At 44.3% G+C, this 20,345-nt stretch overlaps 1 protein-coding gene across 1 annotated transcript in view; it reads right to left on the bottom strand.

Moving 5' to 3' along the window:
• Positions 1–1,364: 1,364 nt before the first annotated feature.
• The window catches only part of LOC109864809 (ankyrin repeat domain-containing protein 50), a 31,071-nt gene continuing 12,090 nt past the window's right edge, over positions 1,365–20,345 (bottom strand). Inside the window, exons 3-5 of the mRNA XM_020452770.2 lie at positions 19,140–19,375; positions 4,478–8,019; positions 1,365–3,972 (exon numbers count right to left, since the gene is read on the bottom strand). Of these exons, the coding sequence (XP_020308359.1) occupies positions 4,481–8,019; positions 19,140–19,375 (3,775 nt within the window). The 3' untranslated portion in view covers positions 1,365–3,972; positions 4,478–4,480. The remainder of the gene's footprint in view (positions 3,973–4,477; positions 8,020–19,139; positions 19,376–20,345) is intronic.

Raw genomic sequence — 20,345 nt, 5'->3', positions numbered from 1 at the left:
TTTATTACTGGCAGGGTGGAGATATCAAAGACCATGTCGCCCTTGTTTGTGGTTGGAAGCTCTGAAGTCCCTAGAGCAAGATTAGTCTCTTTGTTTTGATGGGCTCATTTCTGTATTACAGAAGCTGGAAATTGCATCGAAGGCACAACTCCACCCCCCAACCCACAACAACTAAACCTATAGTAATTAGATTTGTATATTCGAAACCACAAAATAACACAATTTTCCTGTTCAGTCAATGCCTGGATGAAAAGGGTGCAACGATCGAAGTGACTTACTGTCAAAAGCATGACAACAGAAAAGAGAAATAACCATTATGATCGCCAACTTATAAAAAATAAACTGCTAATAACTGTTTTGATTACAAATGTTTGCTCCAATCTGCTTCATAATCAAGCATAATATCAACACTTTATTTATTTGGAAGTAGATTCAACATTTAATCGCTCGTGTAACATACGATACCATCCCTGTGATCAGACCCCTCATGTATCTCTTCCTATGTGGTGAACTGAGTGAACCAGAGCTGTGATGGAGCTTGGCACAGCCCTTTGTTCCACTTCAGTTTGATCCAAGTGCTGCGATGCATGCAATGTCCTGGTTCGGCCCTCCGCCATCAACTGCATGGTGGGGAAAGATTGACAGTGTAGCCTGTGGTTATATAGCTTTAATAACAGGAAAATCAGACCCTATTCTTTATCTACCCTTCTGCATTTTGACCAAATGTCCACCCCACTGGGGGCTACTGACTCAGGCTTTTATTTGACTTCATCTATGCTCGGATAAGTTGGCTGTAAATAATTATGGTTGCAATACAATCTTTAATTTGAGTCAGATATCCACTATGGAGACTCGTTGAAAAATGTGAGTTGGATACATTTCAGTGTCAATTTGTCAGTAAAAGACATTATCCAATGAATCAACAGATTACCTTTTGTATGTTGCGTCATACTGCTGACCTACAGTATGTGTCGTTGCTGAAGTAAACAGTAGAAAGCCATGTATTATATATAGATAACACAATTGACACAAGGCTCATTGGGAAATGACTATCCCAGAACGTGACATACTTCTCGAGAGGATACAGTAATCAAGTCAATCTGTGTGTATATGTAGGCCTCACGAGATTCAACGCATTAAGGCAGGCAACAATGCCAAACCAGGCAATTATTTGACAAGAGAAGAACTGGTTGCTCAATGCTCAGGGATGCATGTAATGGCCTTCGACACGTAAGGTTATCTAATAGGGAACAGACATGGCATAGTATGCATCTCTGTTAAGAGTCCGGTACTGTGGTTAAAAGGATTCATTGAGAATGTGGCGATAATTCAATTACAATAATGGAACAATAGAGAGTCCAGCAGTAAAGCAAATATGTTTATTAAGCACTTTAATATACATCAGAAAATTCGGCTTAATAGAGTACAGGAAATACGCTTTTTGAATGAAAAGTTCAATGTACATGGTAAGCTATTTACAATCGAATTGTTTAGGGTCAATTCAAAATAACATTACAGGCAACACAGGCAAGACAAGTAATGACAGTTTGATAGATGGCGAAACAAGTTTGAATACTCATCCAGAATTGATCCTAAAATGTTTCCTTTCTATCTTCATACTGTAGCACACCTTCATGCTGTACTGGAGAGCGGAGGGCTGTGACTTGGGCTTTATACCGTATGTGTTTGTGCATGCGACAGCGGTCCATTTTTTTCTCTCTCTCTTGGCACAACATTGCTCATTGTGAACATTGTGAAAAATATGACACGCCAATGCTCACACACAGTCCATTAGAAACACATGTTTCCAATCCGAAAGCACCATCTCCAGGACCCTCCCTTGCCAGGGGAGCCAGAGCTGGGGCAACTGATCTGCAGCCGCTCGGCGGAGAAGAAAAAAAGCTGTTTCAACTTTGGCATGATAGGCATACATTTCAAACAATGCCTAAAAAACATCATATTATTGAAGTCTACTACTAGGTGAAGTCGTGACAAGTGAACCTTAAGCCTTTTTTGTGTCTTGCCCCAAAATATACTGCAATTATCAAAACAGAGCCACACTACAATAGGGGAAAGAAAGCTTGAATTTAGTTTCTTGCATTGCGGGTTATATATAGAATTCTGTCAACGAATGCATTCACCCCGGCTTAAGCTTGAGACATTTGCATTCAGCACCAAACTCTGTAGTCGACAGTATACTAACGGTTATTTTAATCAATTTAAATGCACACAAAAACAAATTCAAAGTCCCACAGGGACAAAATGAAATCACATTGGTTTAATGTTTTCAACGAACTCTCCCCCTTAGGTACTGTATCTGCAGTACTACAATACACACAGCAAAGAAAATATAATTAAGACGACCAAAATGGAGTCCAAAATAACTGCAGGAATTTTTTTGAACACAGCACCATGATAGAGCTTACAATACAAATGAAAGTGGCTTTTTCCTAAATAAATATGCTTGATTATACTTGTATAGCAAATTGCCTTAACTATTATCATATTACACACAGCATAGTCTACATGACCAGAAGTATGTGGACACCTGCTCGTCAAACATTTCATTCCAAAATCATAGGCATTAATATAGAGTTGGTCCTCCCTTTGCTGCTATAACAGCCTCTCCCTCTTCTGGGAAGGCTTTCCACTAGATGTTGGAACATTGCTGTGGGACTTGCTTCCATTCAGCCACAAGAGCATTAGTGAGGCCGGGCATTTAGGCCTGGCTCGCAGTCGGCATTCCAATTCATCCCAAAGGTGCTGAGGTCAGGGCTCTGTGCAGGCCAGTCAAGTTCTTCCACACCAATCTTGAAAAACCATTTCTGTATGGACCTCACTTTGTGCACAGGGGCATTGACATGCTTAAACAGGTAGGAAGCACAGAATTGTCTAGAATGTCACAGCATTAAGATTTCCCTTAACTGGAACTAAGGGGCCTAGCCTGAACTGTTTTCTATTTAATGAGGCAAGTCAATTAAGAACAAATTCTTATTTTCAATGACAGCCTGGGTTAACTGCCTTGTTCAGGGGCAGAACAACATATTTTTACCTTGCCAGCTCTGGGATTTGATCTAGCAACCTTTTGGGTTACAAGTCCAACACTCTAACCACTAGGCTACCTGCCACCCCATGAAAAACAGCCACAGACCATTATTCCTCCTCCACCAAACTATAGTTGACACTGTATTGGGGCAGGTAGCGCTCTCCTGGCATCCACCAAACCCAGACGAACTGACTTGTTGGAAAGGTGGCATCATATGACTGTGCCATGTTGAAAGTCACTGTGCTCTTCAGTAAGGCCATTCTACTGACAATGTTTGTCTATGGAGATTGCATTTCTGCGTGCTCGATTTTATACCCCTCAGCAACAGGTGTGTCTGAAATAGCAGAATCCACTCATTTGAAGGGGTGTCCACATACCTTTTTATATATAGTATATGCTTAGCACACTGAACAAAGTTAACACCGATTATTTGGGGTTTTCAGAAAGACAGAGTATCAACGCGTGCAACATGTCATCGATTATCTTGATGTCCCTCTGATCAGATGTGACAATGAACTCAGTGGTAAATGGCTGTTGGTGTGTATGATTCCAGGACAAAACAACACACACAAAATATATATATGATCCTTTTGAACAATTAGTTTGAACCACATGAGCATAAACGGGAGACTGAACAAATGCATGTTTGTCATTCTCTTTTTAAAAAGTGCATACACTGCATAAATATCAATACATTAAATTAAATGATAGTGTGCATGATTACACTGAGAAGACTGTAACAGATGTAGGCACATTGAAGTATCAGTTCATGTAAGCCTTGTGCAGCGATCAACATTCTTCCCTTAGGTTTTCTGAGGTGTTCCACTTGAGAGTGGAAAACAATTCAATCGGTTCTTATGCGGATGAACATAGTTGCTTTGGCACATTCCCTCCGATGTCTGCATGACGAATGGCATTCAAGACATCTGAAACGGCAATGAAAATGATTTGGGTTTAGTGCTGAGTTGGAAAACATCGTAGTCTTCTTGGCCAGAAAAGGACATTCTTTGAAATGCATCAGTCATGTTCAAGTTTGTTTAAGTTCTACTAATGATAATAGAATATTGACAGGACATTTCCATACAGTGTTTCCAGTTAGTGGTGAGTGAGTCATTAGATTGTATTTTAATAACAACATACTGTATCAACAACGTGGCAATCAATCATACAAGTAATATACAGACATGTATACTAGTACACAGGGATTCTGATCTTCAGCCTTCATCCCATCCCTGCATGTTGTTAACTAGATCTTCTATCTTCAAGATGTAATGAAACCATTTGAAACCATACTGAAAATAAAGCCCGTCTGAATTGATCATCTACTTATTAAATCATTAATAAAACAACTGTTGAACACCAGAAGAACTCTTGAGTCGGTGGTTAATGCTTAGGAAAAAAGCATGACATCAGATTAGTTTAAACCCTTACCAGCTATAATGGAGTCTCCTTTTTGTAGTTAAACCCAGGGTCAGATCCTTCTATCTGCAGTTTCAAGACTTGTTTAAGGCTTAATTCAGTCTCCCCTATGGGGTAGTTCTCCAGAACGTCCTGGTGCCCTCTATTCTGTACAGTCCTATGGACAGAAACCCTCCCGAGGAAAACCTGATTGCCCTGAAGATGGTAGTTGGGGTTGGTCATAATGCCATTTCGCTTCTTCTCTGCAATGCTCTGCTGTTGGATGAATAACTGCTCTTGGGTCATTCCCACTTCTGGCTGGGTGGAGCCACCAACCATGATCTTGCAATGAGGATCTTTCACCGCAATGCTCGCTACAGACTTGTTGAGCGCAATCCTCTTATCAAACTGGGTCATCTCATATTCTAACACCTGACCCTGGGTTGAGCCAATGCTCTTGAGCCTTTTCTTGTCTCCAGACCCCCCTTTGCTGTTGGAGGTGGTATTTTCGGTCTTACTCCCTTTGGTCGACTTGAGACCTGGCTTAACCTGAGCCCAGTCAAATTCACTCAGAGACCCCTGTTGATGTCCAATGGACTTGGTGGTGGAGGAAGGTGAGACGATGGATTGTCGGCTCCGACTGCGAGGCAGGGAGTGTTGCTGGATTTGCTCTGTGAAGGTCATTCCGTGGAAACTATCTATGGGCACAGTCTGTGCAGTCGCAGTGGACGAGGTGGTTCTCAATGAGGAGTTCTTTGAACTTTTGAGGGAATTATTTGAGAGAGACAACTTCTGTCTGTCCACGGTAGAGTCAGGAGATTCCGAAGGGGAGCTGAAGGCGTGGACAGGACCATTCTGTAAACCACGTCCAGATGACTGCATATCTCCAGCTCCCGTGCTGCCAGAGCTGTTGGATTTTATTGTGAGGGAGTGCATTTTCCCAGACACAGAGAGTGGGATTTTCTGTTCCATAGTGTGTACTGGCGAAGGACTACAGCCATTAAGACTTGAGGCCCCATACTTCTCAAGAAGTTTGATGATCATTGAATGCCCCCCTTTTGCAGCAACACGCATGGCTGTGCGTCCAAACTGGTCTGCGTGGTTGGGGTCAGCACCATGCTCCAGAAGGATCTGCACTACATCTCTGTGCCCCTCTTGAGCAGCAATGCCAAGCGCTGTTGCCCCCTGATTACATGTATTGTCCACGTGAGTGCCATTGTCAATCAAGAACTGCACAACGTTTGCGTGGCCTTGCCAAGCTGCTGACTGGAGGGCCGATCGCTTCTCGTTGTCACAAGAGTTCAAGTCGGCATGATAGTTGATCAGCATCCTGACCATTTCTACATGCCCTTGCCAGCAGGACACGTGGAGGGCTGTCCTTCCCTCTGTGTCGCTGACTTCCACATTTGCCCCATTTTCCAGGAAGTACTCCGCCATTGCTAGCTGATTCTCAAGTGCCAATATGTATAATGTTGGGCGTCCGTCTGCGTCTTTATAATCTATATCAGCACCATGACTCAGCAACAGTTCAACAATATCCCTGTGGCCTTCCAGTGCAGCTGCCCTGAGAGAATTCCTCCCATCGTAACCTCTCTGGTCGATGCAAGACTTGTTGTCCAGAAGAATGTGGACAGAGTCATAGTGGCCCTCTTGCGCAGACAATATCAGGGGTATTCGACCATCGTTATCCACCTCTGTGCATCGGGCACCTTGCTCAATGAGGGCATCGCATACTTGCCGGTGACCCTCGAATGAGGCCATGTGCAGTGGGGTCCAGCCTGAGTCATCTCTGTGATTTTCATCTAGCCCTCTGTCCAGCAGAGTTCGTACCACCTCTACATTCCCTTGAGCGGACGCTATGCTCAGAACAGTCCTTCCTTCACTGTCGATGCTGTCAACAGCTGCACCCCAGAAAAGCAGGGTATTGACAACAGAGGCATGGCCCATGGATGCTGCTGCAAGAAGAGGCGTTCGGCCATTGTTGTCAGTGTGATCCACGTCGGCTCCACCTTCCAGCAGCAGATCAACTACGTCCACATGTCCTTCATAGGCAGCCACAAGGAGGGGGGTCATGCAGTCTTTGTCGCAGTGGTCCACCTCTGCACCCCTGTCAATGAGGAGGCTTACGACAGAGGCATGACCTTTACTGGCAGGCACACAGAGAGCAGCAACTGAGAGGGCTGTCCTTCCGTCCGCATCTTCATGGTTCACCTCTGCCCCGTGTTCCAATAGGTGCTCTACGATTTCTCTGTGCCCCATGTATGCCGCTGCAATGAGAGCCGTCCTTCCTTCATTGTCTGCTTTGTTGACTTCTGCCCCGTGTTGGAGGAGGTTCAGCACGATGTCTTCATGGCCTCCCCAAGCTGCGGCTCTCAAGGCGGTTCTGCTGTCGGCATCAGCACAGTCAACTTTGGCACCGGCGTAGAGGAGAGCAGACACCACCTCCGAATGCCCACCCCAGGCTGCAGACCTAAGGGCGGTCCACCCATCGTGGTCTGTGTGATTGATGTTTGCCTCACAGCCAATGAGGCAGTTGACCACCTTAGTATGCCCTTGTCTTGCAGCAAGAGTAAGTGCCGTTTGTCCATGGCTGTCCACCAGCTCCATGTTGGCTCTTCTGGATATGAGAAAGTTCACCACATCCAGGTTTCCACTGTACGCAGCATTGGCCAGCAAAGTTCTGCTACTGGAATCACATTGGTTCACAGAGGCCCCATTGTCTAGCAATGTCCGAATGGAATCCTCTCTCTCCAGTGCCTGCTGCACTATGCAAGAGGCATGGTCGTCCTCGTTGTTGACATGAGCCCCAGCTTTGACCAGAAGCTGCAGCACCTCCTGTTCTTTAGGTATAGAGGTGGAAAGAGAGTCTTTAGTCGGTGTGCCATTCCACACCATCCAAAGAGCCAGGTTGAAAGGCTCTATCTGCAGGTTGGATTTGATCAGATGCAGGGCAAACTCCTGCACCTCCAGCGGTTTGAGCTGCTTGGCCCTGCAAGTGTAACTCATTGCCATCATTCTATGTCCCTCTGCTTCATTACACAAGTACTTTTGGGTACAATGCTTAACATCCAGGAGCCACTCGGCAAAACTGTAGTGAAAGAGGATCTTAGTACTTCTGAGGCCATCGATCAACAACTTGGAGAGGATGTCCAACTTCTTCTGAAAGTCCTCCATGGTGAGGGCCATGTTTTTGGTCCAGACAGCATAGTAAAGCTCCTTGACAGTAAGCGGCCTGCAGGTGGCGAGGATCACGTTGAGGATGGGCTGGACTTTGGCAAACTGCTTCCGAACAAACAGCCTTTGGCAGAGCCACAAGTAGAGGCCATTGAGGGTGCCGGGGATGTCACGGATCTCTCGCAGCATGATGAAGTTCTCCACCACCCCGTCCAGCACTCGTTCCAGGTACAGGAAGCAGCCACTGCTTTTGATGTGCAGCTGGTTGAGCATCTCGGCCGTCTCCTTGGTAAGATGCTGGCGAAGGGCCTCCTCCTGGTCGAGTCTGTGGAGGATGTACTGCTGCACGTCCTTGACGATGTAGGCTTTACGGAGGTCATCCAGGCTGATTTTACGGAATCCTAGAAAATAGAGGAAAAAAAACTATTAGTTTACCACAAACTTTTATTTCCACCAACTTCTTCCCACACATTTCCAATATTAATATGGCAGTGTTACAGTGTATCAGAGTAATACAGAGCGGGTATAATTAGTCTTTACGCTGAATTTCAGCACTCATACGAAGATAAGTAATACATTTTCCCATGGTGACCTTAAATTCTCAGAAAGACGTCTGACCTTCAGAATATAGTCACTCCATTTTCCCATTGATCTTTTACCTTTGAAAAATTATATTACATCAAGCTTCCATTTCCTAAAGCAGAGACTAATTAGTGGCAAAGCCATGTTGTTCAAATAAAACCTTTCAAAGGAATTGAGAGCATGACCCTGGTCTCTGGCAGAGTAATCAGTTCAGCATCGATATGGCAGATCTTTTGTGAAGGACTATGGAAAACAAAGCTGCTGTAATTGACGCTCTAAAGGGGTATTTGATGCATAAGGCCTTTGATTATCCTAAGAAAACACAATACATTATCAGTCCAATACATTTAACCAAAGACATCAATAATATTGTAAAATATACTGCACAATAATATAAAACGCAAGAAATGCTCACTAACAGGGATGTAAATGAATTTGTGCACAAAATTTGAGAGAAATACGATTGCTGTGCGTATGGAACCTTTCTGGGATCTTCTATTTCAGCTCATGAAACATGGGACCAACACTTTACATGTTGCATTTATATTTTTGTTCAGTGTAAGTAGTTTTGGAAAATAAAGTATGCAAATAAGACTCTCTTATACAATACACATCAAAATCCTTAAAGCTCAGGGCCCAACTAATTCATTAAAGCTCAGGGCCCAACTAATTCATTAAAGCTCAGGGCCCAACTAATTCATTAAAGCTCAGGGCCCAACTAATTCATTAAAGCTCAGGGCCCAACTAATTCATTAAAGCTCAGGGCCCAACTAATTCATTAAAGCTCAGGGCCCAACTAATTCATTAAAGCTCAGGGCCCAACTAATTCATTAAAGCTCAGGGCCCAACTAATTCATTAAAGCTCAGGGCCCAACTAATTCATTAAAGCTCAGGGCCCAACTAATTCATTAAAGCTCAGGGCCCAACTAATTCATTAAAGCTCAGGGCCCAACTAATTCATTAAAGCTCAGGGCCCAACTAATTCATTAAAATGACCTCTCCTCACATACCTCAGAAACATGCATTGAGACCTGTACTGTAATATATTTGAGAGAAAAGCCACAAAGTAGGTAACATCTGGGAGACATATCCATTTTATAGTACACCAATGGCCATAAGACAACTCTACTGCTTCACTCATTAACAGACTACATGCACAGACCAGACCTTCAGAAAGAAATCACCATGGGTCTTAATGAATGACCCCACTAATGTGCAGTAGCAATCCTTTCCCAGATAGGGAAAATGAGCTCCATGCCAGACTGCTAACAGACATGTAGAGGGAAACTTCCTTCATGTTGAAGCAGTTCGCTCAGGCTACACACCCAAAGGGCAGGGGAAGCATTTCCACATAGATGTATTTACTGTTCCCATCGTCTGAGGCCTTCTGGGGAAACAAGAGACTCGTTCAATGTTGACATATTTCTCAATTCTAAACTAGCCTCCTGCTGTGGGAAACGGGTGTTAAATTCCTTTCTTTTATCTAATTGCTTAGATCATCAAAAACAAGCCACTTCTAAATGTTTCCTGAAGAAATGGGCTCGTTTCCTGCTGCCTGGGTTAGGGTAACCGGGTTAATTAAATGAAGGTACCTTAATAAATAAAACAAACATTGCAAAGTAAGGATCTGAGAGGATTCTAGACAGAGACTAATGACAACGTTTAGACACAATCAACATGCTCAGAATCAATCAGTGCCATTAATACTACAAACTGGGTTGGTTTGATTGTCTGTGCACAAGTATCACAAAGCCTGTGGCATTGTGCCCTCCATTAATAAGACTATGAAACCTTATCCAACACAGAGGCAATGGAACCACACCTGTAGGTACACGAGGCACACCCCTCTAATCATTGTCATTGTAGCTTTCGACACATGAACCTGGCAGTACTCATACATGTGTGATAAAGCGATCCTTGAGGAATATAAAACGTTTCATGCAAGTCAGGGTTAATTACATTCTACATTATAAAATGCCATTCCAAATAATTACAAACGGCTATCTGTGGTATAATACCATTCCATGCTATAACAGAAACGACAAAAAACAATGCAGCTAATCTGTCCTACATAATGTAGTCACTAATAACAGAGTACAGTAGGATCACCATAATATTACTTAGAACCCAATGACCCAAAGCCTCTGTGTGTCAGTCAATGTTTTTAGCAACAGAGTATTTTCCACTGCCTCTTCCAGGCCCTGTGGCCTCCTGCTCCACCTCAGTCTCATTCTCCGCTAAGCATTCGGGATCCCTCCAGCGGAGACAGGAAACCCACCGCCCGAGAGGAGGAAGAGGCCATTAAGAGACGGGGGACTGAACGATATCTACGACAGATGACCTAAAAGTCAATTTTAGCCAGCCGGGAGCTTTTGCCTCAGCATATTGTCTTTTAAAAGGTTATCTCAGTGTTTGATTTAGACACATGTAAACCACCATCAGAGGATCAGTGAATCAGACGACACTGCATAGCAACTTGTAGCAGTTATTTATCTCTCGAGGCAATGATGAACAACGAATGCACTCCTTCTCTCCTACAGTTCTGAGACTACTGTCCTCCCCCAGTTCCTACACGGTTGTTCATATGTACATTATGAACACTGATGATGTGGAAAAGTCAAGAGGAGGAAAAGAGAGAGAGCAAGTTAACCACAGCCATCTTGAAATAGAGCATTATCCCTGAAAACATTTCCAGAGGCCCAGAGAAAGGAAAAGAAAGAAATGAACAAGCATGGGCCCCCTGTCTGAACACACCAGAGGTCTTTTCATTAAATTACTATAAATGGAGGAATCTGACCTACAATTCCCATCACAGACATCACTTCATATGGCCTGAAACTCTGCTGTGCAGTCGTGGCAATATCATTGTTCTCCTCGTGTGGCACAGATGAACACAAGAGAAAGTTGAGGCAACAACTTCGGCTCATCGCAGTAGCAGATGTAGTCACTAGCTACACAATTAACTGCTATCAGAGGTCTGCATGACTCATGTTGCACAGGCCTTTCAAGAAGCGTGTTTTCTTTTAACTGCAGGCAAGGACATGATGCCAAGACCTTGAAACTTTTCCAGGTCAACTGGACCACAGTCAATTGTAACTGGGGGGCTGCAACAGTACGAGCATGGATGGCAGGGGTCTGAACAGAGAGGGACAGCTAACCAACCAACAACTGACGCATTCATCAGGCCAGGGATGCAGCGCCGAGTACAGGCCTCTGAGCCAGCTGCTGCTCGTTACGGAACTGGATAGGAGCCACGAGAGACACAGTCCAATACAAAATGATGTCAGATGACAAATGAGGTAGGGTGTGTGTGTATGGAGTGGGGGGTGGTTACAGGTTCTGACCCATGGACTTGGTTCTGACCGACAGCGTCTCAAATTTGTCACATTCTTCGCGAACCACCATATTAAGTCATAAGATCCAAAAGGTAAACAGAAACCCTAGCTCCTCTGCTCTAGCCTGCCGTAACCCCCCCCCCCCCCCCAACTCGACAAACGCCTGTCCAACAGCTGCAGAGGTCTTGGCTCCAACACCGAAAACGGCAGCCTCCCAAACACAAGTATGTGGGACGAGACTCTGCTCAAACCGTCTGTAGAAAAATAAGTGTTAAAAGCTTCAGTTGCCTTTTCATTTTGAAACATGTTTTGCTGCAACGCTCGAACACTGATTACATTAGATACATGTTAGTGGACTGAGGAAAACATGCCAGAGTCTATTTGTTATTGAGAAATGAAATATAGATGGAAGTTGGTATTCATTTAAAATAAGCAAGAAATGAAAACTGTAACTGTCTTCAAGTTTATTTGTTGGGAGAAACATAACTATGTCAATGATTTCTGTGCCATTTATGTCCTTACGTGGCATCCTGACATGAGAAGCAGAATTAAACGTGCCACTGGAAACAACTACATAAACATTCAAACAATTCATTTGCAGAGAGTAATCCTGGCGGCACAAGCTTGAATGGGTCTTGTCCGAACGTGTCCTCTCCTGAATTTCAAAACGGGAGAGGAGACCTTCCAGTTAGACCTGTTGTGGTAACTGAGTGGACTGGGGAACACTGAAAGGTATACACTTCGGGCCATTTAGTACAGCCTAGTATTACAGTCTACAATCTAATGGTCCCATCAAGCCACCTGCATGAAAACGCATCACACGCTGCAGGAATATATCTATCAAAGATGATTTATGTGAAACACTGCAGAGCCTGCAGACTGATTAGGGGAAATATCCTGCCAATGAAACGCTGTGTTGTATTCCAGTGATACTACAGGATAGTGGTATGAGATGAATTCATAAGGCAGCACACCTGGGTGGCTATGCTCAGCTCAGTCTTTGACCCACAATGGGTCACTATATCTACAGCTGGATTGACATGAAGCCTCCTTTTTGCATGCAGCTGCACCAATGACTAGCCTTTTCCTCCAGATGACATTTTGAAAGCCTGCATTAAACTGATGGTGATACTATGTTTCACAACTAGGGCCAGCCATTTATCCTGACCACATGACCTAGTAAAAATAGTTACTAAAAAGAACAGTATTGTTTTGGTTGCATCTTGCCATGGTTCAAGTCTTAATGACCTAATTAATAAATATTTTGTAAATTTATTGTCATCAGCGCAGACTCTCTTGCCTAGAGTGACTTACAGGAGCAATTTAGGGTTAAGTGCCTTGCTCAAGGGCACATATAAACAGATTTTTCACCCAGTCGGCTCGGGGATTCGCACCAGCGACCTGTCGGTTACTGGCCCAATCCTCTTAACCGCCGGGCTATCTTCCGCCCTTTTTGACCCACTCTTTATGATTTTCGGCACAGATTTTCGGCACAGAGTAACGTGTCCGGTCTTGGAGGCCAATCGTGTTTTATTTGCCGTCACTTCAAATCAACCTCTATCTGTTATCGGTGTGCAGCAGGGAGTCTGGAACCATATTGTTCAGCATGTCCACGCACCAGATTTAACGCTCAGCCCATGGAATGTTCACAGAGCTCGCTGTAAAACCCAGGTACTTGCAAAGTTATTCTTGGCATGAGAGTCGGAGTCAGTCTGGCATACCACCCTGTCTTTAGCACGCTTTACCCCCCGTTGCAAGGCGAACCGTTGGCTTGCCAGAAATTATAGGGCATTTATTTTCCTCAAATCAAATTAAGACCTAATTAAAGATCCCTGTATCGAAACGAGAACCGACATGCCTATACAGAAACCTAAAGAGAATACTAATCTTGTTCTATGAAACCGGGGATTGTTGGCAGGGCCATGCTGCATTCCAAAAGGCCATCACCTAGAAGGCAAAGAGACAGAGTTCTTCAACCATGTCTTGAGTCATGTTTCTGCGGTGCAGCACCAAAGGTCTCATAGATACACAGACACAGAAGACCTGTAATTTGCTTGGCTGTCAGACTGCTCGTGGTAAATACAGCATTCGGGGGGGATTAGGGTTGTCTTCAGCACAGCCAAGTAGCGCTCAACATGCAGACCCAGAGACTAACCAGCATACAGGACTACAAACCTGATGCACAATCTGTAAACACCAACTCAGCAACTATGAAGTTAACGACAACTATGACGATAACCATAGAACAACCAAATACTATCATTTTAAGGATATTTTAGTCCGTTGAGGCTGTGCATTCTGTAAGCAATACCTTCCTGACAAATAAGTGGTCCACATATCTAGCACAAAGTTATTTGAATGGTCACTTCCACTGACATCCCTCCCATTTCTAATGATTTTACGTCACCTGTACTACGTCCACGCTTCCTACATCTATGACAATATGTCATGACAGTGGAGCCTGCTGGTCAATGATAGGTCATCCAAACACCATCTTCATCCCTCTTTGGGGAGCATTCCACTCCTGGTGTAGAATAAATAAACAGTCCTCGATGCTTTACAGCGATATTTGTGTTGTCAGCTGGCCAGAATATAGTGAGGCCTCTCCATTTGCACCAAAAAGAAGAAAACAACTCCCAGGATGGAGACTTTGAGTGCTTTGACTTTCTTTCGGAGGGGCCCTATGCTCTGCGGCCCCTCGTAATCAAGCTTGGGTCTGCAGACAAGGGCTGGTCTGAGAGCTATGGTGGGGGCAGGAGAGGCCTGCTATTTCATTTCTGGTCAGTGGTGGTAAATCAGGCTTGTCACCTGGCTTTGGTGCAAAGAATGGTCCATTCAGAGCCGGAGCAGAGAAGGCACAGCTCCTCACTAGGGTGGACTACAGCTCCTCACTAGGGTGGACTACAGCTCCTCACCTGGGTGGACAACAGCTCCTCACTTGGGTGGACAACAGCTCCTCACTAGGGTGGACTACAGCTCCTCACTAGGGTGGACTACAGCTCCTCACTAGGGTGGACTACAGCTCCTCACTAGGGTGGACTACAGCTCCTCACTAGGGTGGACTACAGCTCCTCACTAGGGTGGACTACAGCTCCTCACTAGGGTGGACTACAGCTCCTCACTAGGGTGGACTACAGCTCCTCACTAGGGTGGACTACAGCTCCTCACTAGGGTGGACTACAGCTCCTCACTAGGGTGGACAACAGCTCCTCACTAGGGTGGACAACAGCTCCTCACTAGGGTGGACTACAGCTCCTCACTAGGGTGGACTACAGCTCCTCACTAGGGTGGACTACAGCTCCTCACTAGGGTGGACAACAGCTCCTTACTAGGGTGGACTACAGCTCCTCACTAGGGTGGACTACAGCTCCTCACTAGGGTGGACTACAGCTCCTCACTAGGGTGGACAACAGCTCCTCACTAGGGTGGACTACAGCTCTTCACTAGGGTGGACTACAGCTCCTCACTAGGATCGACTACAGCTCCTCACTAGGGTGGACTACAGCTCCTCACTAGGGTGGACAACAGCTCCTCACTAGGGTGGACAACAGCTCCTCACTAGGGTGGACTACAGCTCCTCACTAGGGTGGACTACAGCTCCTCACTAGGGTGGACTACAGCTCCTCACTAGGGTGGACAACAGCTCCTCACTAGGGTGGACAACAGCTCCTCACTAGGGTGGACTACAGCTCCTCACTAGGGTGGACTACAGCTCCTCACTAGGGTGGACTACAGCTCCTCACTAGGGTGGACTACAGCTCCTCACTAGGATCGACTACAGCTCCTCACTAGGGTGGACTACAGCTCCTCACTAGGGTGGACAACAGCTCCTCACTAGGGTGGACAACAGCTCCTCACTAGGGTGGACTACAGCTCCTCACTAGGGTGGACTACAGCTCCTCACTAGGGTGGACTACAGCTCCTCACTAGGGTGGACTACAGCTCCTCACTAGGGTGGACAACAGCTCCTTACTAGGGTGGACTACAGCTCCTCACTAGGGTGGACTACAGCTCCTCACTAGGGTGGACTACAGCTCCTCACTAGGGTGGACTACAGCTCCTCACTAGTGTGGACTACAGCTCCTCACTAGGGTGGACTACAGCTCCTCACTAGGGTGGACTGCAGCTCCTCACTAGGGTGGACTACAGCTCCTCACTAGGGTGGACTACAGTCTCTCTCTGAAGAGACGTGAGAAGGAAACAAAAGCTGCTGATAAAACCACCGTTTCAGAGAACGGACGCAGCATAAATGGTGACACACAAGCATGGGGGGAGTAACAGGTATGTATGTGGTAGACATTAGTTATGGGAGTGATTTGTGCTCAATTGCCCAATGGATAAATGTTGTCTCAATAAAGTAATGAACAAGTGAACCATTATTTCCCTATGGAGGGCAGAAGAATGTCCCCTGGAAGGGTTTAGGCTTCCAGCCACCATTCCTGGGTGAAAAACTGAAATATATCCTGTTGCTATACATGGCCTAAAAGAGAACACCATACTGTGTGTGTCAGCCAATACTCCACTGAAAACTTTATTGGACAGATGGTATCAATCACTACAGTTCTACTGTACTCTGACAGGGAAACAAGACAGGGCTTCATCATGCATTCCAAATGAGTTTTCACATGATTAGTCAGTCATTTTCAGTCAAGACTACAATGTTTCACTGTCCGCTGTTTACAAAGAGTGCACGGCAAACATAGTAAGGTAATCAGACAGTCCAGGAAGAAGCTCTTTCAGCTTAAATCCTGATCATGTTAACCTTCAAGACAAATCTGAGAGAGAGAGAGAGAGAGAGAGAGAGAGAGCGAGAGAGAGAGAGAAAATATATATTTTGAGATACAATGAGTCAATTTCCATGGCAACATTTTTAGGGATACCATCCAAAATATTCTCCAGGACCATTTGAGCTGAATGGTGGCCTACCCAATGACCTTTTGGTCAGAAGTCATTCTCCAAACTCAATCTTCACTATATTCATGTGACCACAAAGTTCCCACAACCACAAAACAGCGTGTATTGGGCTACAAACACCTCCTCCGCTCAGGACAGAAGTGCTATTTTCAATAGGCGCATGCGGTCGCTTTACAGAGAGCGTGACGCTGCACTCTGGCAGAACTCTGCCAATACAAACTGGCCTCGTAAACAATACAGAGGACTATTTTTAGTGTACGCTTCGACTCAATTTGATACTCTAAGTCTTGTGGTCTATTTTCATCAAGCTCTACGGGAATTGTGAGTATTCGCACAGCAGTTAAAATAAGTGGGTGTGTCTAATGGACGATCAAGTAAGCGTGCATGTGTGTGGGAGACTGCAGAGCTGAACGGTTGCTGATGGTGTGGAAAACACAGAACAATGAACACAGACTAAACCAAAATGAATGGCTTGACCATGTCAAGAAACTCTTCGAGTTTTGCTTTCTGTGAATGCTAAACCTATTACTCAGAAGCACAAGCCACTTTATCGGGTGTGTAGACTTTTGATCCTGTGACTGTTACAACAGCTAGCAGCATTTCAAAACACATGTTTGACATGTTCATTTTCCATCTGCAACAGACAGGTAAAACGTATCTCGCTGTTTTTATTATTCCGTCGGGCATTTAAAGTGACAGTAGGCTATGACATGGGCTTGGCCCTTATCATAGTGACAACTAAAGGGATCGAGAGGACGGGAGTCAAACACAAAACACAAGAGATAACTGTTGTTTATCGGATTGCTCCATGGTGAATCTTCCTCTCAATAAAACCATATCAAAACAACTAAGTAAAAATACCAGTAATCATTAATATCACTATTAATTATCAGGAAGCAACTTCCTGATGAGGATTATCATCAGGGATTTAAATTGGTGGCATATACCAGCAGTAATTCCATCCCCAACAATTGATGTCTCATGAAATCCACAAATACGGATCTACAGTTGGGGGCAATCACAAATGTCTGATATCTTTCCACTCATGATGAATGGAATAACGGAAACGTTTAAAATAGTATGCAAATCTGACAAAGCCTTCCACTCACGTCAATGTGTGCAATGCATCTGTGTGTTCTGTGGGCTAAGGACAGTATGGAAAGGAGACATGACAGAGCTATGATTCATCGGCCGCTGTGTTCGGTTAGATCAATACTGTTAGGCAGGGGGTCCAGGTCACTGGTGTAATGGGAACTGAATGCCTCTGCAGACATTCCAGCAACTATTACGTTTGATTATCTCGATGCAACGCTTACATTTCAATTTCATATCTATTTTATGTCCATTGGAATTGGCATGGCTGGTCCACACAAGGGTCAAAATATTGATTTAAGAATCCTCTCTCAAATTCCTGCTCATGTTATCGACGTACAAAACAAAACAGTGCCATAGAAGAGCTTGGGGCAGGCTTCCAGAACCCTATCCTTTCACGATTCCAAAAGATCTTGACTGTGCTCAGAAACAAAAATGTGTTTTCATACAGCGCATGTAAATATGATTGAATCTCTCTAGACATTTCTTGAGTTGTTTGCCCATCTTATTAACATTTGCAGTTATGTGGCAGAATATGAATCAGTACATCATCTTGTTCAAAACTGCCAGCTTCCCTGTGTTAACTCTGCCCACAGCCAGTAATACCTAAACTAGCATAGCATAGGAATTATATTCAGCAAGAAACCTTAATTGCATTTGGCAACCACTTTCTGAATAGAGCACAGAATAGACAGGGCTGTTTTAAATGGGGTTTTACATGATGTTTCAAGCAGCAACAGGAGGGCATCCGAATCTCCCACATATTGTGTTTGGAGAGCTGAAGGGGAAACAACACTGCAGGCTCTGCGGCGGGTATTACACCCACACTGTCTTACTGGTTCGATTAATGTTACGCCAGCCTCTCTGCTCATCACCCAATAGTGGGCTGTTATTCTGACAGCTCCATAATGGCCGCTAGTTCGGCTTGTCATGGCACAGAGAGCAGTAGTCGTTTTCGCAAGACACCGTGATATTTAAGCGTTCTGTGGCAGGACCTAATCTTTTTAGCATTTCACGATGTTAAAATCTATACGGAATTAGCATTCGCTGAGCCGACGTGGCTGGAAGCACAGCATGACATGTGCTTTGTTTAATAGTTGCCGAAAAGGCTGACATTTATCACGACACGGAGTAGAATAATCTGTACTCCAGAAGAACATAACCTGCTCAGTAAGAGTTTAAATATAACTGAAAAGGCTTTTACTATGATTACCTTACAGAAAACCCAAAGGAAATCCATATATCTCCTGAGAAACATATGCTTAATGTATGCAAACAAAAGCAGTTAAGAGGAAGTTTTATTCTTCAAGGAGCCACAAGTGGCAGACTAGTGTCAGTACAAGATGCCACATTCCCGTTAATTGTTTGTTTGTGTGGCCATGTGTGTTGTCTAAAGGGAACTAAAATGTGTTCTGCGATACATTTTTCCATTTGGTGGAAAATGACTCATTACGTGAATATACGAAACAACATATACAAACTGCTGTATATAAGCCTCACCATATGGATCCCAAAAGAAATTAAAAACAAAGTCTTTCAAAACCTGGTGAGAACCCTATCACCCGACCCGAAAGGTACCCAAACAAATTTACTCAGACCTGTGAACAGTTTGGTGATGGCCCTGTTCTGTCGGCGTGCTGAGCAGATGAGGAGGAGCCAGGGTGGGAAGAACTCATGGTGGCTGGCCAGAAGCTCAGCGATGGTTCTGGGGGTGCCTGAACCTGAAGACCTCTGTTCCCCCTCACCCAGCTGACAGCCTTCGTCAATAGAGTCTACCAGGAGGAAGAGGGCCTGCTGAGGCGGCTTGGCGCTCAAGAGTGGGAGGAGAACACACCTGTAGGGCAAAATAGAAGAGGAAAGATTTAGAAATCTCTCTGTGCACCTAACGCTTCCCACAGCAAGTTGATACTGCCGAGGAGAGGTGAGGATGAAAGTCCACCTACATCAAAAATTGATTTAATGTCAGTCAGTATCAAACGTTTGATTGTATCTTAGAAACTTTCTCTCAATCAACAGTTTAACTTTCAGGCCCTTGACCTGCCTTCACAGTGCAAACGCAATCTCTAAAACTGAAACCCCTTTAGGGAATTGAAATCTGCAGTACAGACATCACTGCATATAGACGGTATAACACTGCATATAGGCTGTATAACACTGCATATAGACTGTATAACACTGCATATAGACTGTATAACACTGCATATAGGCTGTATAACACTGCATATAGACTGTATAACACTGCATATAGACTGTATAACACTGCATATAGGCTGTATAACACTGCATATAGACTGTATAACACTGCATATAGACTGTATAACACTGCATATAGACTGTATAACACTGCATATAGACGGTATAACACTGCATATAGGCTGTATAACACTGCATATAGACTGTATAACACTGCATATAGACTGTATAACACTGCATATAGACTGTATAACACTGCATATAGACTGTATAACACTGCATATAGGCTGTATAACACTGCATATAGACTGTATAACACTGCATATAGACTGTATAACACTGCATATAGGCTGTATAACACTGCATATAGGCTGTATAACACTACATATAGGCTTTATAACACTGCATATAGGCTGTATAACACTGCATATAGGCTGTATAACACTGCATATAGGCTGTATAACACTGCATATAGGCTGTATAACACTGCATATAGGCTGTATAACACTGCATATAGACTGTATAACACTGCATATAGACTGTATAACACTGCATATATGCTGTATAACACTGCATATAGACTGTATAACACTGCATATAGACTGTATAAC

This window comes from Oncorhynchus kisutch, linkage group LG19, assembly GCF_002021735.2.
Source record: "Oncorhynchus kisutch isolate 150728-3 linkage group LG19, Okis_V2, whole genome shotgun sequence".
Lineage (NCBI taxonomy): Eukaryota > Metazoa > Chordata > Actinopteri > Salmoniformes > Salmonidae > Oncorhynchus > Oncorhynchus kisutch.
This window is presented reverse-complemented; position numbering and strand designations above follow the sequence as displayed.